At 39.8% G+C, this 27,934-nt stretch overlaps 1 protein-coding gene across 1 annotated transcript; it reads right to left on the bottom strand.

Annotated features, from left to right (window-relative positions):
* Window positions 1-27,705, bottom strand: MRPS14 (mitochondrial ribosomal protein S14). The gene is made up of 3 exons (XM_044267364.1): window positions 27,596-27,705; window positions 14,278-14,436; window positions 1-475 (listed from the first exon to the last, which is right to left on the bottom strand). The coding sequence occupies exons 1-3, from the start codon at window positions 27,638-27,640 to the stop codon at window positions 293-295; spliced, it is 387 nt and encodes a 128-aa protein (XP_044123299.1). The 5' UTR covers window positions 27,641-27,705; the 3' UTR covers window positions 1-292.
* Window positions 27,706-27,934: the final 229 nt, after the last annotated feature.

Here is a 27,934-nt window from a genome sequence, read left to right as displayed (position 1 = left end):
TATTTTCACAGACTATTTTTTATTACTCTACTCCTTGTACTCTCTATGCATAGAAACAGTATGGTTAATTTTTAAGTCCAAGAGAAGAGAGAATCCGCAGATAGCCAGAATTCACTGACAGAATGAAACATCCACCAAGTATCTTCATTTAAAATTAAAAGTACTTTAACCGTAGGCAGCATCAGGTAGACTAGACTCCCATCCTGGACCCCTATAAAACTAGGTTTTCATCTATTAGAGAAGCCTCTTCTTGCCAGAACTGGGTTCCCTGCTCAGTGGGTTCTGGAGCAGGTCACCATATTGCTCGCTGGACCCCCGACAGCTGCCCATGGTCTGCTAAGTGACGGAAGACAATACGACTAAGCCTCCAGCGCCGCTTTACGCCACGTGGACGGGACGTCATCACACACCGATTTCGGATTCTAACAGGACAGCTATCCCGGGGAAGGGCAGCAATTTCTCCATCGGCCACGTCCTAAGGGAAGTCACAATATTACTACACTGATCACAAGTGCCAGTTATTCTATATGCTTCAGTCAACGCTCAGAGTAAGGGAACACAGGGCTAGAGCCACTAATGCACTCAGTTTCCCCAAAAAACCTTAGACACAGTCGTGAACCTTAACATCTGGGTACACACAAATAGACCAGATAAATGACAGAAATGTCTGGCATGCTCCCAACATAATTTTTAAAAAATTTATAGAAATGTAACCCAGAGGGGCACCTGGGTGGCTCAGTGGGTTAAAGCCTCTGGCTTCGGCTCAGGTCACGATCCCAGAGTCCTGGGATCGAGACCTGCATCTGGCTCTCTGCTCATCAGGGAGCCTGCTTCCCTTCCCCTCTCTCTCTCTCTCTGCCTACTTGTGATCTCTGTCAAATAAATAAATAAAGTCTTAAAAAAAAAAAAAAAGAAATTTAACCCAGATATGCAAGAATCCACAAACTGTTACGTGGGAAGCTCCCTCACTTTTAACAGAACAGCTCTGTAATAAGCAACTGGAATGCAAACACACATGGTCAGCACCCCAGCCCCGTCCTGTGGCTCGTAGTAGACACTGAACACAGGCACTGTTAGCCAGCAGCTCTCCTGGTTACTAACGCCACCGATGGGTTCTCCTTATTTAGGTTTTATATAAATCTAATCATGCCGTAGGCATTCTTTTTTATTCATTTCTCTTTGGTTTCTTTCATTCAGTAACACGCTTGTGAGACTCCTCCGTACTGCTGCGTGTGCCCTAATCTGTTTGTCCCCACTGGTGGTGATAGAGCGTGAATTCATTTACCCACTCGATAGCTGATGGGCATCTGGGCAGTTCTCAGTTTTGAGCTATTATGAATAGGGCAGATACATAATTTTTTAAAAATCTTTTTTCTATTGGAGTACAGCTGAAATATGGTTACATTAATTTCAGGTCTACGGCAGTGACTTGACAAGTCTATACATTACGCTGTGCTTCCGCATGTGTACCTACCACCTGTCACCTGTCACCACACAACACTGTCACAATACCACGGACTATAATCCCTGCACCTCACCCTTCATCCCTATGACTTATTCATTCCATAACGGGAAGCCTGTACCTCCCATTCCCCTTCACTGCTTATGCCCATCTCTCCTCTCCAATCCTGGCAACCATCAGTTTCTTCTATTTATGGGTCTGTTTCTGTATTTGTTTTGTTTTGTAAGATTCCACATGAATGTGAAATCTTATGGCATTTATTTTTCTCTTATTTCACTTATGATACTTTCTAGATCCAACCATGTTGCTGCAAATGGCAAGATCTTACTTTCTATGACTGCATAATACTCATTGCTTGTGCGTATGCTCGCACATACTCTCCCATCTTCTCCATCTATTTTCCTACTGATGGACACTTGTGTTGCTTCCATATCTTGGCTGTTGTAAATGCTGCTGCAGTAAAGACTGGGATGCATGTATCTTTGAATTAGTGGTTTGTTCTCCTCAGGTAAATACCCAGTAGCGGAATTACTGAATCATACGATAGTTCTCTGTTTACTTACTTGAGAAGCCTCCATACTGTCTTCCACAGTATCTATACCAATTTATATCCCCACCAACACACATGAAGTTTCCCTTTAAACCACATCCTTGCTCATACGTGTTACTTCTTTTTACTTCTAACCATTCAGGCAGGTGTGAGGTCACATCACCTTGGAGTTTTGGCTCTCATTTCCCGGATGATGAGTGATGTGGAGAATCTTTTCATGTGTCTGTTGGCCATCTGGAAGTCTTCTTTGGAAAAATGTCTATTCAGGTCCTCTGCCAAATCTTTTTTTTTTCCCCTCTATTTTTAAATTGGATTATTTGTTTTTGGTGTTGAGTTGTAGAAGTCCTTTATATATCTTGTCTACTAACCTCTTATCATTTGCAATATATCATTTGCAAATATCTTCTTCAGTAGGATGTCTTTTTACTTTGTTGATGGTTTCCTTAGACGTGCAAAAGCTTTTATTGGTGTTAGTGCCAATAGTTTATCTGTGCTTTTGTTTCCCTTGCCTGAGGAGACATCGCTAGAAAAACGTTGACACTTAGGCTGCTTCCATTATCTTGGCTGTTGTAAATAATGCTGCTGTGAACATGGAGGTGCAGATATCTTCTTGAATCACTAGTTTCATTTTCTTCAGACACTCAGAAATAGAACTGCTGGGCCATACGGTAGTTCTATTTTTAACTATCTGAGGAAACTTCATACAGTTTTCAATAATTAATGCACCAATTTACATTCCCACCAACAGGGCAGAAGGGTTCTCTTCACATCCTCACCAAAACTTATCCGTTGTCTTTTTGGTAATAGTCATTCCAACAGGTAGGAGGTGATATTGCATTGTGGTTTTGATTTGCATTTCCCTGATCATAAGTGATACTGAGCATCTTTTCATATTCCTGTAGCTGACGTTTTTAGGTCTTCTTTGAAAAAATGTCTACTCAGATTCTCTGTTCATTTTTCAACTTACTTTTTTTTTTTGCTATTGAACTATAGGAGTTCCTTATATATTTTGGATATTAACTCTTCATCAAGTCCTTTGCCGTGCAGAAGCATTTACTTTTATGTAGTCCCACTTATTTTTGCTTTTGTTTGCTTGTGCTTTTGGTGTCATATCTTAATAATCACCGCCAAGACTAATGTCAAGGAGCTTTTCTCTTGTGTTTTCTTGTAGAAGATTTACAGTTTCAGGTTTTACTTTTAAGTTTTCACACATTTAGTGTGAATTATTGTGAGTGGTGTAAGATAGGAGTTCAATTTCATTCTGTTGCATGTGAACATCCAGTGGCCCCAACACCATTTATTAAAGCAACTATTTTCTCTCCACTGAGTAGTTTGGGTTCCCTGTTGAATATTTGTTGAAGCCATATGAGTAGGTTTATTCCTGGGCTCTTGGTTCTATGGCTGGGGGAAGGGTGTCTATATGCAGGGTCTTTCAGTTCTAGGTGTCTGTTTTTTACACAGTATCATACTATCTTGAATATTACAACTTTGTAAAAAGTGGTTTTTTAAAAGATTTTATTTTTATGTAATCTCAACACCCAGTGTGGGACTTGGAACTCACAACCCTGAGATCAAGACTTGCAAGCTCCACTGACTGGGCCAGCCAGGAGCCCCTATAACAATTTAAATTAGGAAGTGTGCTGCCTCCAGTTTTGTTCTTTCTCAGGACTGCTTTGGCTATTCAGGGTTCTTCTGTGATTCCTATGAATTTTAGGATTTTTTTTTTTTTTACTTTTGTGAAAAATGCCTTTGAAATTTTGATAGGGATTACAAAAAGCCTATAGATGACTTTGTGTAGATGGACATTTCCTTTTCTTTTCAAGGCTTATTTATTTGAGGAGCAGAGGGGTAGAGGGAGATGGTAAGAGAGAAGGCCAAAGAGACTCCCCACAGAGCAAGGAGACTGACATGGGGCTCGATCTCCTATTCATGACCTGAGCTGAAATCAAGTCAGACACTAAACCGAAAACTACCCAATTGCCCCAAGTATGGACTTTTTAACAATATTAATTCTTCTGATCCATGAATACAGGACATCTTTTCATTTATGTCTTCTTCAATTTCTCTCATCAATACCTTATCGTTTCCAGCCTACAGATCTCTCCCTTCCTGAAGTTAATTCCTACGTATTCTACTGATTTTGATGCTATTGTACATACGATTGTGTTATTTCTTTTTCAGATATCTTGCTTTTAGTCTACACAAACACAACTGATTTTCATATCCTTCCACTTTACTGAATTCATTTATCAGTTCTAACAGTATTTGGTGCAATCTTTAGGTTTTTCCTTATAAAAGATCACATCTGCAAACAAAGTTTTACCTTTTTTTTTAAACTTGTTTATTCACAGAAGCTTAACCAAATGAGCCACCTAGGCACCCCTGTAGTTTTTTTCCTTATAGTGTTCTTATCTGGGTTTGGTAACAGGGTTTTGCTGGCTTGATAAAATAAATTTGGAAGTGCTCCCTTGCCTTCAAGTTTTGGGATCAGTTTGAGAAATATTGGTATTAAATCCACCTTTTTTTTTTTTTTTTTAAATTTTAGGAGAAGGGGGAGGGGCAGAAGGAGAAGGGGAGAATCCCAAGCAGGCTCCACACCCAATGAGGAGCCTGAGGCAGGAGTTGATCTCACAACTCTGAAATCATGACCCAAGCCGGAAATAAGATTCAGGCACTTAATCAATTGTGCCACCCAGGCACCCTGGTATTAATTCACCTTTAAATGTTTGATGAAATTTGCTCAGGAAGCCACACAGCACTGGGCTTTTTTGAAATGTTTCTGATTACTAATTCAATAGTGTTATTATTATTGGTCAGTTCGGATTTTCTATTTCCTCTCCATTAAGTCTATTAGGAGGTAGATTTCTAAGAATTTATCTATTTCTTCTAGGTTATCCAATTTGTTGGCATATAATCGCTCATATAAAGTTTCTTTCCTTTTTTTTTTTTTTTTAAAGATTTTATTTATTTATTTGACAGAGAGCAAAAGAGTACTAGCAGGGGCAGTGGCAGAGGGAGAGGGAAAAGCACACTCCCTGCTTACCAGGAAGCCCGATGCAGGGCTCAATCACAGACCTGGGATCATGACCTGAACTAAAGGCAGATGCTCAACCAACTGAGCCACCCAGGCACCCTGGTTCATATCAGTTTCTTACGATACTTTGTATTTCTGTAATATCAGTTGTAATGTTTCCTTTTTCATTTCTGATTTTGAGTTCTTTTTTTAACTCAGTTTAGCTAGAGATTTGTCAATTTTGTTTATCTTTTCAAAACATCAGCTCTTAGTTTCATTGATCCATAGTGTTTTCTGGTTTCTATTTCATTTACTTCTGCTTTAATCTTTTTCTTTCTTTTTCTTCTTCTTTTTTTAAACAGTAAACTCTATACCCAATGTGAGGCTTGAGTTCATAACCTGGAGATCAAGAGCTGCACATTCTACTGACTCAGAAAGCCAGGTGCCCTGTTACTCCCTTTCTTTTGCTAACCTGGGCTTAGTTTACTCTTCTTTTTCTAGTTCCTTAAGATACAAAGCTAGATTATTTTTCTTATGATTTTTGAGTCATGAAACCTCTGGGATGCAGATCAATAAGAGGAAATAGGTTTAAGAGGAGGCTGGAGAAGGGTAACAGAGCCCTGACACCTATGGTAAAGATTCTGACTGCTGGAGAAGCAAAGATGAGAGATCAGATGAGATTTACATTTTTAAAAGATTGTTTGCAATAGAGAGAATGAATCTGGTAAGGGGCAAAGTGGTTGAGATGGAGGAAAGAGAGATTACTACAACAGAAGCCTGCATTAAGGATTTTATTCTTATTTATGTACATACTAGTGTGTGTGATTATATTCACTTAAATATGACAATTATGACCGACCCTGTGCTAGACTGAGAAAGCACAGTAATTACTCTAACATATGAAAAGTGCATAAATTAAACAATAAAATGCATACAAAAGCCACTAACTTAACACAAACTATTAAGTTTCAAAGAATATTTTCTCCGTACTTTATTTTTTTTTAGTGTAACTCTAAATGGGATTGTTTTCTTAATTTCTCTTTTTGCTACTTCATTATTACAGAGGAATGCCATATTTTTATCTTGCATCTTTATTAAAATCATTTACCAGTTAACAGTTCCTTGGTGGAGTCATTTGGGTTTTTTTCTTTTACAGATTTTATTTATTATTATTTTATCATTTATTATTTTATTTATTATCATTTGAGAGAGCGAGAACATGTACCACATGTAAGTGGAGGAAGGAGGAGAGGGGGAGGAGAGAAAGAAAGGGACTCTCTCAAGCAGACCCTGTGCTTATTAGTGCAGAAACCAACACCGGGCTCGATCTCATGACCCTGAGATCATGACTAGAGTTGAAACCAAGAGTTCGATGCTTAACCAACTGAGCCATCCAGGTGCTCACGGGTTTTCTCTATATAGTATCAAGTCACCTATGAACAGTAAACAGTTTTACTTTTTTACTAATTTTGATGACTTTTCTTTTTTTTTCCTTGTGTGACTGCTGCAGTTCAGAGTTCCAGTACTATGTCGAATAAAAACAGTGAAAGTGGACAGCCTAGTCTTGTTTCTAAACTTGGTGGAAAAGCTTTCAATTTTTCACCACCAAGTAGGACACTAGCTGTAGATTTTTCATTTGTTGAGGTATGTTCTCTCTAAATCCACTTTGTTGAGTTTTATCATGAATGGATGTTGTATTTTGTCAAATGCATCTACTGAGATGATCATATGGTTCTTACCCTTTCTGGTTAGTCTGAATATCATATTGATTCATTTGCCACAAGTGAACCACACATCTCTGAAATAAATCCCTTTTACTGTGATACATGAACCTCTAATGTACTGCTGACATTGCTTTGCTAATTTTTTTTAGTAACTTACTTTTTATTTATTTATTTATTTTCATGTTCATCAGAGATTTTGGCCTGTGGTTTTCTTTTTTTGTAGTGTTTCTGTCTGGTTTTTGTACCAGGTTAACAGGGGCCATGTAGAATGAAGATTTGGAAGTTTCCCTTCCTCTTTTATTTACTGGAATAGTTTGAGAAGAACAGATATTAACTCTTCTTTAAATGTTTTATAGACTATATCTGTGAAGGCATCTGGTCCTGGAATTGTGTTTGTTGGGAGTTTTTTGATTACCAGCTCAATTTCATACTAGTACTCGGTCTGTTCAAATTTTCTCTCTTCCTGATTTGCTGTGGGGAATTGCAGGTTCTAGGAATTCATCCATTTTTTTCCTAGGTTGTCCAATTTGCTGGCATATAATTTTCAAATATTCTCTTGTAATCCATTGTTATTTCTGTAATATCAGTTATTTCCTCTTTCATTTTTTATTTCATTCCTTACTTTTTCTTGATAAGTCTGGCTAAATGCTTGTCAATTTTGTTTATCTTTCCAAAGAACTCAGCTTTATCACTGATCTTAGAATTCTATTTTTTTCCCCATGTCTACTTCATTTATTTCTGTTCTGATCTTCATTATTTCCTTCCATCTACTAGCTTTGAGATTTGTCCTTTTTCTAGCTCCTTTAAGTGTTAGGTTAGGTTGTTTGAGATTTTTCTTGTTTCTTGGGGTAGGCCTGTATGACTTTAAACTTCCCTCTTGGAAATGCCTTTGCTGTGTCCTAAAGATTTTGAACTTTACTGTGTTCGTTTTCATTTGTCTCCATGTATTTTTTTAATTTTCTCTGGTTTTTTCCTGATTCATTCATTGTTTAATGTCACGTTTCTTCTTCAAGTGTTTGTGTTTTGTTCTTGTAACTGATTTCTAGTTTCATACTGCTATGGTCAGAAAAGATGTTTAATATGATTTCAGTCCTCTTATATTTATTGAGACTCGTTTTATGACCTTACATGTGGTCTATCCTAGAGATGTTCCCTGTGTACTTGAAAGGAATGTGTATTCTGCTGTTTTTGGATTAGCTTGTTTTATATATATGCTAGGTCTGTCTGGTCTAATGTGTCATTCAAAACCATGGCTTCCTTATTTTCTTTCTGGATGGTCCACCCACTGAGGTAAATTGGATATTAAAGCTCCCTACCATTTAGTTTTACTGCCAGTCTCTCCCTTTATATCTATTAACATTTGCTTTATGTATTTTGGTGCTCCTATGTTGGGTACAGAGATAGTCTCAATTAATATATCCTCTGGGTGGACTAATTCTTTTATCATCTAATGCCCTTGTTTCTTGCTACCTTACAAAACAAGGTTCATAAACTAAGGAAACAGGAAGCCAAATTTAGACCACTTTAGGTTTAGACATTTACCACTATTTTTTAATATTTAAAATAAAGCTTTTTTTTTTTTTAAACCATAATAAACAAAACAATCTATTATAACTGACTTCCAGGGGCACCTGGCTGGCTCAGTCAGTGAAGCATACAACTCTGGATATCGAGGTCATGAGTTTGAGCCCCACACTGGGTATAAAGATTACTTAAATAAATACAAACTTAAAACAAAAGCCTGACTTTCAGAAATGCTCAAATTATTTAATACGTGATCTAAGTTTCTTTTCACATTTTAAAAAAAAATGCCAAATTTTCTTTGCCAAATTTATCGAAAATACTAAATTTTCATTTTATTTTATAGCTATATAACAAAGTGCCCTAAAGTGATGTTCAAGATCTCTCTAAGCCCTAATGGTTTCTACCTTCCTTTTAAAATATATTATCTTTTGAGTCATCATTCCCAGAAATATTGGAGAAAAAAAATTATGAATTAAATACCCATAAAGTCTTCGTTTCTACTATAGAATAACAATTTATCATCTAACCCACAGTGGTCTACCGACTGAGTAAGGCTGGGTTTCTTCTCAGCTATAGCTGATACAACTCATAAAGCAATTGTGGCCTGAGACAGGTCAGTCTTTGATCTGTACATTTTGACCAGTTTTAGCCCCCAAAGGTGTTTTTTTCTCCTCAATCTCTTCACCAATTTTGCTTTTTCTTAATCTTTGTTTGGGAAAATCTTCTTTTACAAAGTCACTCTGGAGATCACTGAACGCCTTAGTACCAAGTGATTTAGATTCACATACACAGATTTTTTTTTTTTTTAAAGATTTCTTTTTAAGTAATTTCTAAAACTTGACATGGGGCTCAAACTTACAACCCTGAGATCAAGAGCAGCACGCTCTTATCAACTGAGCTGCCCAGGTGCCCCTGCACGGACATTCTTGAAGGTATTTTTCAAGTATGTACTTTCTTCAAATTCACTGTGTGTTTAAAATTTTCTTGAAATACCAGTTTCCTTCCATTGAAGATGCTGGTATCTCTGAAAAATCTGATCGTTTTCTTCATTCTCTACTTAAGACATCTTACCACACTGCAACAGGAATTAAATGAAGATCTAGCTTTCCTTAATCATTCTCTAAGTGTTGCACTCACAGCTTGTCTTCCTGAACTGCTTAAATGGGGAGACGGTGGACTAGCACAGGCCTGTGGAGTGCTAGGTAAAATCACAGCTGAGTCAGATGTGCTTTCCATCTCCAAAATGAAACTTGGTTTACCTCTTCCTCTGCCATCCCCAGAGTGCAGAAAACATGCCTAAGGTATTGCTAGCCTGGTTTTTTTGGTTTTCATTTTTATTTGCATGCAATACGTTTTTCTATCCCATCACTTTCAGTTTGTATATATCTTTAGGTCTTGAAGATGAGTGTCCTGGCAGCATGTAGCTGGGTCTTTCTTTTTATCCATTCAGTCACACTATGTTTTTTGATTAGAGCATTTAGTCCTTCATATTTAAATTATTACTGATAGATATGCACTTACTACCAGTTTGTTCATTGTGTCCTTATCGTGTTTGTCTGTTTTTTTTTTTTTCTTCTCTTGCTCTCTTCCCTTGGGGTTTGACATTTTATTTAGTGTTATGCTTGGATTTCTTTTTATTTTTTGTGTATCTACTTTAACTTCTTCATTTGTGGTTACTACTGGGTTATATATAACATCTTATGCATCTAAGTCTTTATTACATTGACTGTAGCTAAAGTATGAACTAAAAGCACTAAATTCCTGCCCTCCATGTTTTATGTATATGATGTCATATTTTATATCTTATTTTTTGTCTCTTTAGACTAATTTTTATAGATAAAATTGATTATTCTACTTTAGTTTTTAGGTTTTAACCTCCATATTGGCTTTATAAGTGAATAATCTACTACCTTTAGTATGTTTGCCAAATTTAACCAAGGAGGTGAAAAATCTATACTCTGAAAACTGTAAGACACTGATGAAAGAAACTGAATACAAAAACTGGAAAGATATTGCATGGTCATGGATTGGAAGAATTATTATTATTAAAATGTCAGCATTACCCCAAGTAATTTATAGATTCAATGCAATCCCTATCAAAATACCAACACCATTTCTCAAAGAATTAGAACAAAAATTTGTCTGGAACTATAGAAAGCCCCGAATAGCCAAAGCAATCCTGAGAAACAACAAAGCTGGAGGTATCCCAATCCCAGATTTCAAGATATACCACAAAGCTATAATAATCAGAAGTATGGTACTGGCACAAAAAGAGACACAACAGGTCAATGGAATAGGAAGCCCAGAAATAAATCCATGCTTTTATGGTCAATTAATCTATGACAAAAGAGAGATAAATGTACAATGAGGAAAAGACAGTCTTTCCAATAAATGGTGTTGGGAAAATTGGACAGCTACCTGCAGAAGAATGAAACTGGACCACTTACTTATACCATACAGAAAAATAAACTTAATATGGATTAAGGACCTAAATGTGAGTCCTGCAGCCATTTAACTCCTAGAAAACATAGACAATATCTTGGATATCAGCCTAGCAACATTTTTCTAGATACATCTCTTCGGGCTAGGGAAACAAAAACATAAACTATTGGGACTACAGCAAAATAAAAAGCTTTTGCAGATCGAAGGAAACCATCGTCAAAACAAAAAGGCAACCTACTGAATGGGGAAAGATGTCTATAAACAATACATCTGATAAAGGGTTAATATCCAAAGTACATAAAGAACTTAAACAACCTGGGGTGCCTGGGTGGCTCAGTAGTTGAGCTTCTATCTTAGGCTCAGGGGAATGATCCCAGGGACCTGGGATTGAGCCCCCCATCAGGCTCCCTGCTGAGTGGGAAGCCTGCTTCTTCCTCTCCCACTCCCCCTGCTTGTGTTCCCTCTCTCACTGTGTCTCTCTCTGTCAAGTAAATAAATAAATCTTAGAAAAAAAAAAAAAGAACTTTAACAATATCAAAAAACCAAATAATCCAATTAAAAACTAGGGAGAGGACTTAAATAGACATTTTTTCAAAGAAGACATATAGATGGCCAAAAGACACATGAAAAGATGCTCAACATCACGATCAGGGAAATGAAAATAAAACCACAAAGAGGTCTATCAGCTTACAACTTTCAGAGTGGGTAAAATCAAATGTTGGTAAGGATGTAGAGTAAATGGGCTCCTCCTCTACTGTTGACGGGAATGTGTACTGGTGTAGCCACTGAAGGAAACAGTAGTTTCCTCAAAAAGTGAAAAATAGAAATACTACAAATCCAGTAATTCCTCAAGTGGGTAGTTGCACAAAGTAAACAAAAACAGTAATTCCAAAGAATACATGCACCCCTATCCTATCACAGCATTATTTATAGTAATCAAGATATGGAAGCAACCCAAATGTGCAATGATAGATGGATAAAGAAGATGCGGTGTGTATATACAATGGAATATTATTCAGCCTTAAAAAATTAGATCCTGCCATTTGTGACAACATAGATGGACTCAGAAGTTATTATACTAAGTGAAATAAATCAGAGAAAGACAAATCCCTATGATTTCACATATAGGTGAAATCTAAAAATCAAAACAAATGAACAAATAAACAACTATAGCAGAAATTGACCCATAAGAACAGAAAACTGGTGACTGCCAGAAAGCAAGTAGATAGATACCTTGGCAAAAGGGGTGAAAGGAAATGGAAAGTACAGGCTTCCAGTCACGGACTGCATAAGTCACCGGGATGAATGTACAGCATAAGGAGTATAGTCAATGTATTGTAAATAGTGTTATATGGTAACTACAATGGTGGGGAGCATAACCTTTCGTATAGAGTTGCTGAATTCCTATGTTGTATCCCTGAAACAAACAGTGCATGTGAACTATACACTTAATTAAAAAACAAAAAAAGATGGACGGGGGTGCCTGGGTAGCTCAGTCGTTAAGTGTCTGCCTTAGGCTCAGGTCATGATCCCAGGGTCCTGGGATCAAGCGCCACATGGGGCTCCCTATTCTGCAGGAGGCCTGCTTCTCCCTCTCCCACTGCTTGTGTTCCCTCTCTCATGGTCTCTGTCAAATAAATTAATAAAATCTTAAAAAAAAAAAAAAAAAAAAAAAGATGGGACCACCTGGGTGGCTCAGTCAGTGAAGCGTCTCAGGGTCCTGGGATTGAGCCCTACATCGGGTTCGCTGCTCAGCAGGGAGCCTTCTTCCCCAACTCTCTCTCTGCCTACCTCTCTGCCTACTTGTGATCTGTCAAATAAATAAATAAAATCTTAAACAAAAGAAAATTATCAAATACATATGTTGCACATCTAAAAAAAGAATTATTTCCTAATCTCCAAAAGCTTATGCATGTGTTCCCACTATGAGATACTTAGAGAATTATAAACACAGCTAGTCAGTGAATAGTAGCCAGCGCTGTAGAGAGGACCGGAGAGGAGAAATCACGAGGCTGCAAGTGAAGTTCCCTGGAGGCTGTCCTAGAAGAGCTCTAAGTTACTGACGTTCGCATGTACCTACCATATACAAACACATATACCACTCCTTGTTCCCCAAAACACTTACATTGGGGGCGTAGGTTTGATTTGTTTGCTATTTGGTAGGCAACACAGAGCCAGGATTAATTCCTATAACTCTCAGAGTCTTTGAAAAGCTACTGCTGGGTCTTCTACCAGAGCCGTTTCTTCTGGGGGTCTTCTTCAGTAATTCCTCCGTGACACCTTAAGCTGATTCTCAGGGGCCACCTCCTACTACTCCCTAAATACAGGCAAGTAGCTTACTGCCGTATGGTAAAGGCTCTAACAGAGTGGTTCAGGGCAATCAGTTTTCTGCTGATGACTAATCTAGACAAGGTTTTAAAAAATTTGTAGTAATGAATGGCCTGTGTATTATTCAGCCAGCTTCTTTAAGTAGTTTTTTTTAATCTCACTCTGAGCTTTTGATAGTTTCAGTAGTCCCGAGTTTGAGTTATACTCCTTGATAAGACTCTTGTGCTTTGTTTCTTTAAAGATTATTTATGGGAGAGAGCGAGCAAGAGGGAGGGAGAGAGAGAGATGAGGAGAGGAGAAGGGAGAGGAAGAGAGCCCTGAAGCAGACGCCCTGCTACGGACAGAGGCCAGAGATGCAGGGCTGGATCCCAGGACCCTGAGATCACGGCCTGGGTTGAAATCAGGAGTTTGTTGCTTAACGGACTGAACCACCTAAGCACCCCAACAAGACTCCTGAATGGAGGTATTCTATGTCACCAGGTAAGTGCAGGACCTTGTGCTTCAGGAAGTCAAACAGGGTTGACATCCTCTTACTCAAGTTAAGGAGTACAAGAAAATAAACCTAGAAGGAAAGCCACCTCAGCACAGAGAAGTGGGCAAAGGAGTTCAAAGAGGCAGGCTCAGAACTGTCCTGGGGGAGGACCAGTGTAGGCCACCTACGAGGCACGTGGCCAGCCTCATGGGTCAGCAGAGCCTCCCAAAGCCTTGACAGTTGAGAGAGTGGGAAGAAGTCAGAGGGCGGGGGAGATCTTAGGTCAAAATAATTGCTCAATTTGTGTGGCTACCGTGAACCAGTACTTTTTTTTTTTTAAGATTTTATTTATTTGATAGAGAGAGAGAGAGATCACAAGCAGACAGAGAGGCAGGCAGAGAGAGTGGGAAGCAGGCTCCCTGCAGAGCAAAGAGCCCGACGCAGGGTCTGATCCCAGGACCGAGATCTTGACCTGAGCCGAGCCAAAGGCAGAGGCCTAACCTACTGAGCCACCCAGGTGCCCCCCGCACCAATACTTTTTAAGTGTCATCTAGTGAAACGGTTAAAAGGCTAGTTAGGACGTGAATAGTTCTCTTCAGGCTGAAACTCACCAAAATCACTTCAAGTGTGTTCATTTATGTTGACTAGGAGATTTTGATCATATTCTCCAGATATTTTATTGTTACTAAATCACAACAGTATCAATGGTGCTCTGATTTGAGAATGAGCTTGGGGTAGACAGGGACTCATCAATCAGCTCACCTGAAGATCTTTTGGCAAAATGGTATTCTTCCTGAGTGAATTGATCCGCAGCCTCTCATCTGCATATTCATAAGCCATTTTTCGTCTCTTCACATCACGCAACATTTTCCAGTCTACATAATAACCTCGAACTTGGCCTGAAGGTGAGGAAGGAACCATCTGAAAGATAAGGAACAAGGCAGAAGCATTAGCAGACGCAGGCCCTGCCAGTTTCTCTCACCCTGCGAATCTTCTATTGACTATTTATGACCCAAGAGTTTTTTTTCTAATAATTTCTGATCACTTTAATAGCTTAAACTAATAGACTTAACTCAAATAACTTCTACAAATGTACATTAATCCAAAATGGTGGTAACTAATAATGTCAATAAGGTGTGTTATAGAGTGAAAAATTTTCTTAGATTTTTAAATATAATTCTGTTTGACCTTTACGTAGGCTAATAGTTATATGGTTCAAAAACTAAAAAAGAATTTAAAAAAGTATAGATTCCCTCCCACCTCCTCCCTTTCCTGCCTAATGACCACCCCTTTACTTCCAAAGGTATCCACCATTACTAGATCCTGTGTGTCCTTCCATAGATCTTTGTCTGTACAAATACACATACATATTCCCTCTCCCATAATTCATGCCCTCCTCCCCTTTTTTCCTCATTTAACAATGTATTTTGGAGTTCTTTCATATCCATATGTTAAAGTTTCTCCATTTTCTTTAGGTTGCATATTCCACTGTCCATACAGTAGACTTGACAAGGTCCAGGGCCTGTAAAATACGTGTGGTGGCTCAAATTTGGCACCTTGACCTTATTAACTACATGAAGCACAAGGTATGTGAGAAAGAGCAGGTGCAGGAAAGACTTTCTGACCTCCCCCTGAAGCAGGTGTTAAGACCCTCAGATGACAGGTGCCCTCCCTATTCCTGATAGGGGTTAGGGTGGGTGATGGGCAACCTCGTCATTGAAGATGGAAGGACACCAAAAGAAATCCGAAAGAACAGGCCTTGCTGTTCCCGGAGTTTACCACACTTAGCTCATACTCCTCTTATCACATTTCCCCACAATATCCCACTTCACCAGATCTAGCATATATACTCAGGTTTAACCCTTTGGTTATCACTTCCTTATAAAGGCTCATGTATCGTGTAAAATTTACACATTTGTATGCTTTTTTCCTGTTCATGTCTTTTGCTACAGGGGCCCCAGCGAGAACTTAGAATAGAAGGAAATTATTTTTTCCTCCTCACAGATGCATAATTTATTTAATCTGGGTCCCCCTGGCAGACATCTAGATCACACCTCACCATTTATCATTACAAACTATGCTGCACTGAGTAACCTCCTACATAAATTATTTCACATGCATTCCTACAGATCAGCTAGGAACATTCTTGGAAGCAGACTTGCTGGAGTAAAGGGTATTTTGAAATTATCACTGGCCTAATATTTCTTAGCACAAAATGTCTAGTAATAAGACAGTATGTTTCCCACAGTCCTGTTTACTTGGTAAAAAGAAAACCACAGGCCCAAAATGGCATCACTCAGGCTGGGACCTCAAACAAGAGCTTAATACCTAATCTACTCGCAGTTTCAACCTCCCCCAGAGAAAGTCTTAACGGATTAGTTAGGAGTTTTCTGAAGGGTGCCAATTCACGCCACCAGGCCAATCCCCCAAAGGAAGATGAGGCCTTCTGTGTAAGACCTCCTGGAAAGTGACCTTGACTGAAAACAACCCTTTTTTTTAAGCTAATGATTTTCTTGCCCCACCCTCCTTCCTATTAAAAAAAACAAAAACAAAAACAACCTCCCATTTTGTATGCATCCTTAGAGCTCCCTTCTACTTGCTGCTGCCTGATCTTGAATCATTTAATAAAGCCAACTGGATCTCCAAATATACTTGGTTAAATCTTGTTTGTTTTTAACAGATGTGGCTGTAGCCCTGGGCTATGAATTGAATTTCTCATGGCATTTGGGGACACTGAGAAACACAGGCACGGCATCCCGTGAACCTTTTTGAGTTTGGTTCTTCTTACCATTTCCAAGGGCCACTGCTAAGACCCCCTAGGTTTCAGCTTTGTACCACTTACATTCGAGATACTGTTCTAACCGGCATTCCAGTCTGGGGTTAATGGGTCCATTTAAACCGACAGGGATCCTAACAGAGTGCCTGTTCTTCTCGCTTGATTTATTCTGCAATCCCACATTGAAATCCCTTCCCCAGTTCCAGTCTGCATTCCCCACTTAACTGGGGTTTACTGGTTTAGTTCTTTTCCCATTTCCTGTCTGCAGTCTCCCCAAACAGAGTCTCTCGTTTAGTGTACCACGGTAGCTACTGATGGGGGCACATGCTCTTCTGTTGGCCAGTCTGCAGTGACAGGTTTTCATTAGTGCTGGTGTGGTGAGGTACATGTTTGTTTATCTTGGTTTGTGTACCTAAGGGTACAGCTAACGGGGATCTTGAAGACCAAAAAGCCGCAAAAAATTGGTGGGCACAGGTCAAGTGTGTGAGCACGAAGAGCACTTGCCATCTAACTCAAAGACGCCTGTGTTAGGGGTAAGTTGGTCAAGGAAAGGGTTAGACTGACAGTAGGTCACCAGCCAACCTCGAGAAACTTCCATGCAATGAGATACTACGTAAAACAACACAGTTCCCAACCCTGAAGCACCCTCCCCCCCCACATACAAGACCAGCTCCAAGAGACCCAAGGCTTAGCTACCACGGTTAATGTGCACACAAACACGAGCACAGACCAACCCTGGGTAAGGGGTTTCCTTTCTTCTTGTTCTGTCCTAATAGCTCGGCTTTGTGGTCTCTGTGGTCTTCCCCATCTGGAGGGGGCACATACTGGGGTGCACACTCGTGGCCAGCTGAACAGACTAGGGATCCCAGACACACAGTTACAAGCTGTGCTCTCTTTGTCCGGCAGTGTCGGCTCTCAGACGAGTTTGTCTTAAGAGGTCCCAGCCCATAAGAGGCCTTTGTCATCTCAACCTATGTTACTTGTTAGTGCTAGAAAATCCCATTCCAGACTACTTGCCTGGTATCACGGAATAGGCAGTTATGACTAAAGGCGATTCACGATTCACGTTTGTGGGAGACTGGACACCGTGTACACAAGTCATTCTTATCACCTATGCAATGAGGTCTTCGCTTTCTTAGACTACTCTTTGGAGTAAACTTTTGGATCAAGGGGGCTGCATTATCTATGCCCTCTGGATGCCTCTTGTCTTTGTGTAAGCCATGAAAAGGCTCATTGGTATGAGTCAATATTAAAATGAATGAGATCCTACTTGTCAATGGCCGGACGATGGGTCCTTTAAATTGGTTCTATTTGGAAAAAAACAGTCTTTAGAAAGAGCTCTCAATTGCCTTATTAATATAATGGCTGGCTGTAGGGATTCCTCTCATAAGATAAAACAAAAATCAGACTTAAGTAATGTCCACATCTAATGAAAATTCTGCTCCTTAAAATCCACTCCATCTGCCTGTTTTAACTTCCCCTTCCCTCCATAATTTACAGAGAGCACTCCAGCCTAATCTCAACGTTCAAAGTATACAGGCTATTCCTGTAAATGCCAAAAGCCAGAAAGCGAAATTAGCAGACTCACTGGGAACAAACTATAGGGTTTAGTTTACTGTAACCAACCCCTGCCAGCTTCACTCATTTTCATGCAATGATCTTTGTAGATATATCCCAGACACCTCTTCTCCTAACAAAGAATTCATGTCCCCTAAAAAGCAGCAAACTTTTTAAGGTATAAAGCTAATACTTTATACTAACATCAGGTTAATAGATGCCAAGGTTCAACTGTATAACCAGAAATAAAGTCTCTCAGAAATAAAGCTGAATGGCTTTATTTGATACAGATTTTCCAAAGACAGAAATCTTCTGGTTCTCATTTTAGTTAAAAATCTCCCTAATATGAAGAAACAAATCTAGTTAAAAAGGTGGGCCAGGGGAGGGGAGCCGGAGAGGGTGATGGGGTTATGTACATTGGGGAGGGTATGTGCTTTGGTGAGTGCTGTGAAGTGTGTAAACCTGGCGATTCACAGACCTGTACCCCTGGGGCTAATAATACATTATATGTTTATAAAAAAAATTTAAAAATTAAAAAAAAAAAAGGTGGGCCAGTTCCTTGATATTCAGGCTGTATTCTAGTTCTTTACAGAATTAAAAACTATCTTACAAATCTCTACAAAACCAGAAATGAAACTTGAGAAAAAGTTAAAATCTACATATCTTTACCAGTGCCCAAAGCTCGCCTATTCCTCTCAAAATGAACATATTATAAATGACCAAGATATTGAAACAAAATTGTCCTCTTAAGAAAAAAGGTAAATTTTAAATTGGAATGTCCTGAAAAAAAATTGTAATTTTTTTGTAGTTAACAGACCATTTTGTGGTTAACAGACCATTCACACTTACTTCTTAGTTTCACTACAAAAAATTGTAATTTTTCATTTTCTGTTCCTTGAAATGATTAAATCTTATCACATCTCTCAAATGTTAAGCACAGCCCACAATCACCTGAGACTGAAGGGAAAAAAGTGAGGGAAAAATGCTCTTTTCCTTTTTTTTTTTTTTTAAAGAAGACTCCATGCCCAATCTGGGGCTTGAACTAATGACCCTCAAGATCAAGAGTCACATGCTTTACTGACTTGAGCCAACCAAGCACCCTGGAAAAAGGCCCTTTTATCTTTTTTTTCTTCTTTTTTTTTAAGATTTATTTATTTGAGAGAGAATCCCAAGCAGACTTCCTGCTGAGTGCAGAGCCCCACAACATAGGGCTTGATCTCACCACCCAGAGATCATGACCTAAGCCAAAATCAAGAGTCTGATGCGTAACTGACAGAGCCCTCCAGGTGCCCCATGAAAGAGGTCCTTTTAGAATACAAACTACTAAAAGGGCTATTCTTAGGCCCAGGCTCTAGCATTTCTAATAACAGACTCCAAATCTCTACCTTGAAGAAAATTTAGATACCTTCTCCGTAAATTTTCTACCCTTATCTTCTCCAGGACCTAAGAGCAAATACAAAACTTTAGGGAAAAGTTTTTCATCTCTCCCTTCCCCCGCTCCTCCATACAGGGAGGTATTTGGAAATCAGGCCTGTATGTCCTCTCCACAAATATTAGTAAAAACAAATGCTATAAATGTTTATTATATCTTGTCTGTGTGTCTATACATGTTGTAGGAGATATTTTCTCTACTTTCACACAGTACTACTAAAATTAATTTGTAAAAGAGCTCTATTTAGTTGGTTTGAAGGCAAGTGCTTGTAAAATTTGGGTATTCTAAAACTCTAAGAGAGGAACCCAAATGTTTTTCAATTTCATGGGATATGAAAAAAATACTTGAAATGAAAACTAACTTAAACAAGCCTTTCAAGGTATCAACATTAAATATAAAACTTTATTCTAAGTTATCTCTTACAACATCTGCCCATCAAAAAGTAATACTTCAAGATAATGACTTTGTCCAATAACGTTCTGGTAAATAATCTAAACTTATTTAAAAAATAGATTAAATAAATACAAAGTTTTAGGCACCTTTTTAAAATAGTGTCCCCAAATCTTTTTGGTACTTGAAACCTTAAAGTTTTGCTTAAATGATGAGTTAAATTCATTAAATATCTAGGTCATTTCCAAATAAGACAAAATACTAAAACATTAATTACTAAACATAGGTTCATCTACTTTCGGATTCTTCTTACAGATACTCGAAAAGATACTTAGATGTGTTAATGGTACGTTAAAAAATTTTAAAAGGCATATGTGTGCTTCTACATAAAATGAAATGTATGCATAAATTCACAGATTTAAGGAATGCTGGTTAACAGACCATTCACACTTACTTCTTAGTTTCCACTACAAATTAAAGTTTCTAAAGTTAAAAATTTGCATATATGTAATTAAAGCTACTAAAAATAAGGGAAACATCTCCATATGCCAAGAAGGTAGGATGTTTTCAGTTAAAAAGAAAAAAAAAAAAAAAGAATGAGAAATAGAGATGAATTTTTTGTTAAAGGGAAAAAAATTAATTTTGTCCTAAAATTAGGCTGGTTGTTTAAAGATACACAGGACAAAAATTAAATGTAGAGGGAAAAAAGAGTTACAGAAGTTTTGTGGAAAAGGAATCTTTAAAAAGGAATTTTAAAAAGGAATATGTGGTCAAGCTGGTTAAGATTACACGGAATTTTATTTTACTTATTTATTTTATTAAAGATTTATTTATTTGATGGAAAGAGATCACAAGTAGACAGAGAGGTAGGCAGAGAGGGGGGGAAGGGAAGCAGGCTCCCCGATGAGCAGAGAGCCCGATGTGGGGCTCAATCCCAGGACCCTGGGATCATGACTCAAGCCGAAGGCAGAGGCTTTAACCCACTGAGCCACCCAGGCACCCCATAAGGAATTTATTTTTAAAAATGAGTTTTGGGGTGATTGGGTGGGACAGTTAGTTGAGCATCTGACCCTTGGTTTGGTTCAGGTTATGATCTCAGGGTTGTAAGATCAAGTCCTATGCTAGGCTGCCTGCTCAGCCTAGAGTCTGCTTAAGACTCTTTCTCCTTCTCCCTCTGCCCCTCCCCTCTGTGCTCACATCCTCTCTCTAAAATAAACACACATATATATATATTTTAAAGGATCCTCAATTGACTGTGCCACCCAGTCACCCCTAAATAAATGAAATCTTGGGAAAAAAAAGTTTTAAGGGGCATCTGGCTGGCTCAGTCTGTAGAGCATGTGACTCTTGATCTCAGAGTATTGAGTTCAAGCCATTAGGTACAGAACTTCTTTAAAAAAAGGTGGGGGGGGTGGAAAAAAAGGAAAAAGAGGAATGCCTTGGTGGCTCAGCTGGTTAAGCATCCAACTCTTGGTATCAGTTCGGGTCTGGACATCAGAGTCCTGAGTTCAAGCCTCACATTGGGCTCCATGCCCAATGTTGGGCCCGATTAGGCCCACTTAAAAAAAAAAAAGCTTTAATATCAAAAGTTGGTATCAGAGCGCTTGGGTGGTTCAGCTGGTTAAGCATCAGACTCTTGCTTTCAGTTCAGGTTATGATCTCAGGGTCCTAAGATTGAGCCCTGCGTGGGATCCGTGCTCAGCAGGGAGTCTGCTTAAGATTGTCTCTCTCCCTCTGCCTCCCCCATCCAATCAATCAATCTCTCTCTCTCTCTCAAGTGACCAAATAGGAGAGCCTGGGTAGCTCAGCCAGTTAAGCATCTGCCTTCAAAAACAGTCTACCAGCAATGTCTCATCTGTTTGGGCCATAATCCTGGAAAAATGGTTTGTGCTCCCAGAGGCTTCAGACCTCCTTGGGGACCCTTCAGGCACCTGCAGCGGGACTTCACTTAACTGCCACTTAGCACGGGTGATCAATACCTTCTTGTTCTTATTTGTGTGTTTTCTGAATGGGCTGAAGCTTTTCCCCCTATGCAAGGATGATGTCCCCACAACAGCAAAGAAATAGTTAGGAACTGTGTTTCCCACCTGGAGTATATTTTCCATGATCTCCAGAGACCACAGCACCCACTTCGCTGGGTAAATCATACAAACATTAACAAAAACCTTGCAAACCTTTCAGGATTCTATCAATATATGATATTCTGCTGATCTCTTGTAGTCTCATGCTAGTATGACTAGCTACTGTAAATCTTTAGTATCTTAAGGTAAACCCTATCATCAACAGGTAAATAAAGCTTTCACTCAACCCCAGTTCAAAGGATCCTATTGGTTATGGTCTGGAGCCTGAGGTCTGGGCATTTTGGAAACATCACCAAAGAACAGCTCTTGGAAAAGACCTTACCAAGAGCTCCTGACTACTGACACTGCTGCAAAACTAATAGGTATTAAGCCTTAAGTATGCAAGCTAAAAAAAACACTTGACCTGACACCTGGTCCACACAGATGCTGCAGACCTAAAGGTCAAACTGGCAAGGAAGACAAGTAACTGACACTGAGGTAGACTGCTTTCACCCAAGATGACATATCAAGACTCCATGCTATAAACATAAAACCCATTCACCTTTTCTTGTCCTTTAATCCGGCACTCCTTGGAAAGATTAACATCCTCAGGCCCTTGCTAAGAGGGGGTAACCTCTTTTATTTCAGGCGAGGAGAAAATCTAGCTGTGCTCTTATGTTTCCACAAGCAAAATAAGACATCTTATTGGTCGATTCCCCTGAATTCACATTGTTAAAAAGGACCTACCAGGAGGCTTTCATGACTCGGGATTTAATACAGACAGATCTGTATTTCTCTGGCTGGGGATAAACATAAATGATCAAGAATGGCTCCTTAATTCTTAAAATCATTGCAACATCTGTTGCTAAACAAAAGCAGCCCAACAAAGATCCTTAGACTCTCTAGCCAAAGTTGTTGATAAGAAAATAGCTCTTAATTATCTTTTATCTGAGCAAGGTGTCTGTCCTTATGGCCACCACCTGCTGTGCCTGGGTTAACACTTCTGAGAAAAGGGAAACTCAATTACGTATATTACAGTAACAAGTCACATGGCTTAAAAAGCGCTCCTTCCATGGGGTCCTTCTTTGACTTATCTTTTATTAGCTTGGGTCTTGGGGACTATAGCTCTATAGCACACTCCCTATACTGGGAATTATCTTGCTTATATTAATCATAATAACTTCCCTGGTGCACTGTATTCTCTCAGAAGTTTTAAATGCATGTTCACAGCTGCTAATCACTAAGCAAATGATCTAAGACTTGAAACATCTGGGGGTGCCTGCTTGGCTCAGTACAGCATGTGACTCTTGATCTTGGGGTTATGAGTGTGAGCCCCACACTGGTCACAGAGATTACTTTTAAAAAATTTTTAATAATTAAGAAAAGACACTTGAAACATCTAAGGAACAAAGAAAATGACCAACTTAAAAAACTGAACCTGAAGCCATGACCTGTGAATATTCCAGAGGGTAAGCCAAAATGTCAGGACCTATGGATACCACACAAAGGAATAATAAAAACTGCTAGAACTTGAGGTCACGGAGTGGCGCTAATGCCTTCAATTCTGATCACATTTCTGTTAAGCTTTGAGTCTGACCAAAAGGACAATTAATTAAAACAGAAAACCAAAAGCCCAAAATGGCATTACTTAGGCCAAGTCCATTCACAATTTGAACTTCCCCAACAAGAGTAATCTTAACTGGTAAGTCAGGAATTTTCTGATGGGACCATTAAGTGCCACAAGGGCCCTTCATCACCCAAAGAAGAGGACGTAACCAGCATAAGACGACCCACTGCTCATCCCCCTAAGGGAGAGTGACCTTGCCTGAAACAATCTTTTTTTTTTTTTTAAATATTCTATTTATTTATTTATTTGACACACATAGACCACAAGTAGGCAGGAAGGCAGGCAGAGAGAGAGAGGAGGAAGCAGGCTCCCTGCTGAGCAGAGAGCCCTATGTGGGGGCTCCATCCCAGGACTCTGGGATCATGACCTGAGCCAAGGCAGAGGCTTTAACCCACTGAGCCACCCAGGCGCCCTGGAACAATCCTTTTCTTTTGCTAATAACTCTCCTGCCCTACTTCTTTCCTATAAAAACCTTCATTTTGTACACTTTCTGAGAGTTCCCCTCCATTTGCTAGATGGGATGGTTCCTCATTCCAGAATCATTTAATAAAGCCAATTAGATCTTCAAATACACACAGCTCGGTTTTGTTTCTTAAAGGCACAGACTGATTAGGCCACTAAAACTCGTCTCTCCCAAACCAGAGCACACATTACATGTTAATTAATTAAATTTCAGCTACAGAGGGAAACCTGCATGGCACAATTGGTTAAGCATCCAATCCTTGGTTTGGGCTCAGGTTTTGATCTCAGGGTGGTGAGACGGGGCTCTCTGCTCAGTGTAGGGTGTGCTTGGGATCCTGTTTCCCTCTACCCCTCCCCACCTCACTCACTCACTCTCTTTCTAAAATAAAGAAATCTTGAAAAAATTTTTCAGCTATGGAAATGAGATTACAAGAATGCTAACATTTTTTTCAATCTATTAATAAGAGATAAACTGAAAAAGAGAAACTGAACACATTCAATGCTAAAAGCCTCATGGGGGAAGACAATTCTACAGTCACCCTTAGAAATAAGACAAGCACAAATGGAATTTCAATAATGATCTGTCACAGGACTGAGTCAAATGAGTAACATGGTCTCTGGGGCTGGAAACAAATGTCATGTTACAGAGGACTTCAGCAAAGTTTTGAAGAGACTGTCAGGATTTTGATACAGCTAGGGACAGGGGAAGGGACAGAAGATGGTTAGTTCAAAGCAAACATGAAAATGAGCGACATAAGATTCATAAGAACAGGAGAGAACATTCTGGCTGCAAGAAACAATTTGTGTTGATGGGCAACCCAAGGTGCACTTTTATGTATGAAAATGAAAGTCAAGGAGACTTAGGAAACAAAATTAAACATTTACCTTCGATCCTTTTCCAAGCTATCCCTAATCAACTTCTTCTCTATCATCTAACAGGCTTCTATTTATTTTTAAACATCTTTCATTTTTTGCATAACTATTTTTTTCTGACTAGAGGAGAAATCTATACTCTTAAAGCATTTATTGCTTTATTACAATATTTCTTCTGTGTTCTGTCTCTTGCCTACATTTATACGATCAATATTTTATCAGTTTCTATCAGTGCTATATACATTAAGGTTGCATTCTGCTCTGTACACATCCTATTTCTGCCCCCCCCCCACCTGTCTTTACCTCCCAAAATGCTTTTGGGGGCCCTCTTCAACATATGCTCTACAGTCATCAAAGTCTTCTAAATCCTCCTCTAAAATCTTCAGATTTTTCCTCTAGCTGAATCCTGAATCCCTCCTGATGGCTTCCTCCGTATTTTTTTTCTTTTCCCATGACTGGGAATGGAGGTGTGGGAAGTATATTTCTTGGTCTTCAGGGCAGCTCCCAAACCTTCCTTCCTGAAAGGAAGCTTTGACTCTCCCGCTTTTGGCTTATACCTCCCACCACCCCTCACTCCTGCCCTTGTCTACCACAGACCCTCCCTTTCATTTTTCACAGAATCTAAATCCTGGCACACTGTCACTTTCCAATATTCTTGTCCTAATTCCTGGTGATCTCAATATACATGAATTATCTCCTGATCTCTCTGTTCCTTGAGCCCCTCCCCCTCCAGTGATTTTTTGTACTCCCTTCCATGCCCTAGGTCTTTTATTACCAGTAAGTGCAAGCTTTGTTATCTCAGTGTTGTGTGTCTCATTTTCTATCACATTTTTAAAAAAGATTTTATTTATTTATTTGACAGAGAGAGAGAGACCACAAGTAGGCAGAGAAGCAGGCAGAGAGAGGGGGAAGCAGGCTCCCTGCTGAGAGAGAGCCCAATGTGGGGCTCCATCCCAGGACCCTGAGACCATGACCTGAGCGGAACGCAGAGGCCTAACCCACTGAGCCCCTCAGGTGCCCCTCATTCTCTATCACTCCTTTCTGGCTTGATCTTCAAACACCCCAACAACAACCCTTGTTAGGTTTTTAATTCATCAATCCTACCACCTTTTCACACTCGGCTTTTGATTTCCTGTCTCCCCCTTACCCAGCCTGAATTCCACGTGCATAAGCATATTATGGTGTTCCATCCAATCTCCGCTCCCTGGTCCCTCTGTCACATCACTGTACTTGCTCTAATTCTTGTCACTAGTTTTCCTGTCTGCTCCTATTTCACCATTTCCTCTTCCCTTAAATCCCTAACACCTGCTTCACACCCTCACACTCCACTGATGACTTCTCTTTAATTATAAAATTAGAAGCAACTGGGAAAGAATTTCCATAAACACCCATTACAACTACCCTCTTCCTAGTATGTGATCACATATTGTACATTCTCTCCTGTTATTAAATATCCAGTCTAATATAGTTAGCAGCATAATATAGCTAACTGCATATTGCTAATGAACACTTGAAATGTAACTAGTGCAACTGGGGAATGTAATTCCTAAGGTTATTTCATTTTAATTTATTAAAAATTTAAACTGAAGCAGCTGTAAATATTAAACCATTTATTATTTTTGTAGGACATTTTCCATTTTAATGTTGGAAAATGTGGCATCCAAACTGAGATGTGCTGTAAACAAAATTCAAACTGGAATCTGAAGACCTAGTATGAAAATAGAATGCAAATTTCTCATAAGTCGTCGTCACAGATTACATATTGAAGTTAGTATTTTGGAAATGCAGGCTTCAAATATTTAATTAAAATTAATTCCATGTTTCTTTTTACTTTTTTAACAGGGGTATTAGAATACTTTATCTTTTTTAAAGATTTAATTTGAGAGAGAACTAGAAAGAGAGCACAAACTGGGGCAGAGGGAGGGGGACAAGCAGACTGCCTTCTGATCAGGGAGCCCAAGGTGGAACCCTATCCCAGGACCCTGGGATCATGACCCAGCCCAAGGCAGACGCTTAACCAACTGAGCCACCCAGGAAGCCCTAGAATATTTTAAATTACATAATGCAGTTGGGATTATATTTCTATTGGACAACACTACCACAGACCATGAACAGTCCATATTCCTAAGACAAAACAATGGAATAGGAGACCCATCACCTTTACCTACTCAAAAGTACAACTGCACAATTCTTCCCTCTCTTAAGTTTTTCCCACTCTACAAGATCTTCCCGTCAACACAGAAAGTTACTTCTGTCGCGTGAAAAAACAAGGACACAAAACACAAGGACACAAAACCCACTCTTAACCCACCTCTCCTTCCAGCAGCTACCAACCCATCTTTCTGATCCCCTTGTAGCAAAACTTCAAAACAAAGGTCTATACTCCTAGTCCTCAGTTTCTTTCCTCGCGTTCTCCCTCGAACGCTTTGGCCCCCACCAAGGCCACTGAAACTGCTATGACGAAGACTCCAACAACACGCTGCTGAAAACCAATAGCCAATTCTCGGCCCTTTAACTGGCCTGTCAACTGAGCAGAGCGGACCACTCCCTGCTCCCTGAAACGCTGCCGTCGCCCGCTTCCGGGCCACCACACTCTCAGGGCTTTCCCTCTCCCTTGCTCAACTCCGGTCAAGTCTCGTATGTCCGGCTCTCCTCGCTTAACGGTCCCTGGGGCTTCAATCCACCGACCCCTTCTCTTCTCCACCTGCACTCACTTGTAAATGGGCGGCAACCTGCAGCTTCCAATGCCTGTCGGTTATAGGCTTACGAACATCAAATTTACATCTGACCTCCCCTGGGACGGGTCGGCACTGGCCGCTCCAGGTGGCAGAGTAGCAGGGGACCCGTGGGCTTGGGGGTTCAGTGGAGAGGACTGGGCGTGGGACTAAGGGAGCGGGCCTGACCTGACGAACGGTCCGCAGCAGAGAGCCCAGCATGGAAGCCGCCATATTGTCCGCCGCGAACGCTGAACCGCCGGAATTTTATTGAGGGCCGAAAACGGCGCGGACGCGAGGGGCGGGGCCCGAGGCGCAGGGGGCGGGACGGAGGGCGGGACTTTAGCTTACAGCTGGAGGGCTTTTCTTATTGGCTTTGCGTTCTCGCGGTATTTCACGCCGTGGAGCGCTCCCCGCTTCTTGCTGCCCTTCGTTCAGTTTGCGTTTGTCCTTACTCACCTTTCCTGCGGTTCCACGGAGCTACCAGCTCCTCGTCGCCAGTTTCTGTTCCCGGTCTTGCTCAACCTG

This window comes from Neovison vison, chromosome 10 (assembly GCF_020171115.1).
Source record: "Neovison vison isolate M4711 chromosome 10, ASM_NN_V1, whole genome shotgun sequence".
NCBI lineage: Eukaryota > Metazoa > Chordata > Mammalia > Carnivora > Mustelidae > Neogale > Neogale vison.
Note: the sequence above shows the minus strand (reverse complement) of the source record. Positions and strands in the feature narration are given on the sequence as shown.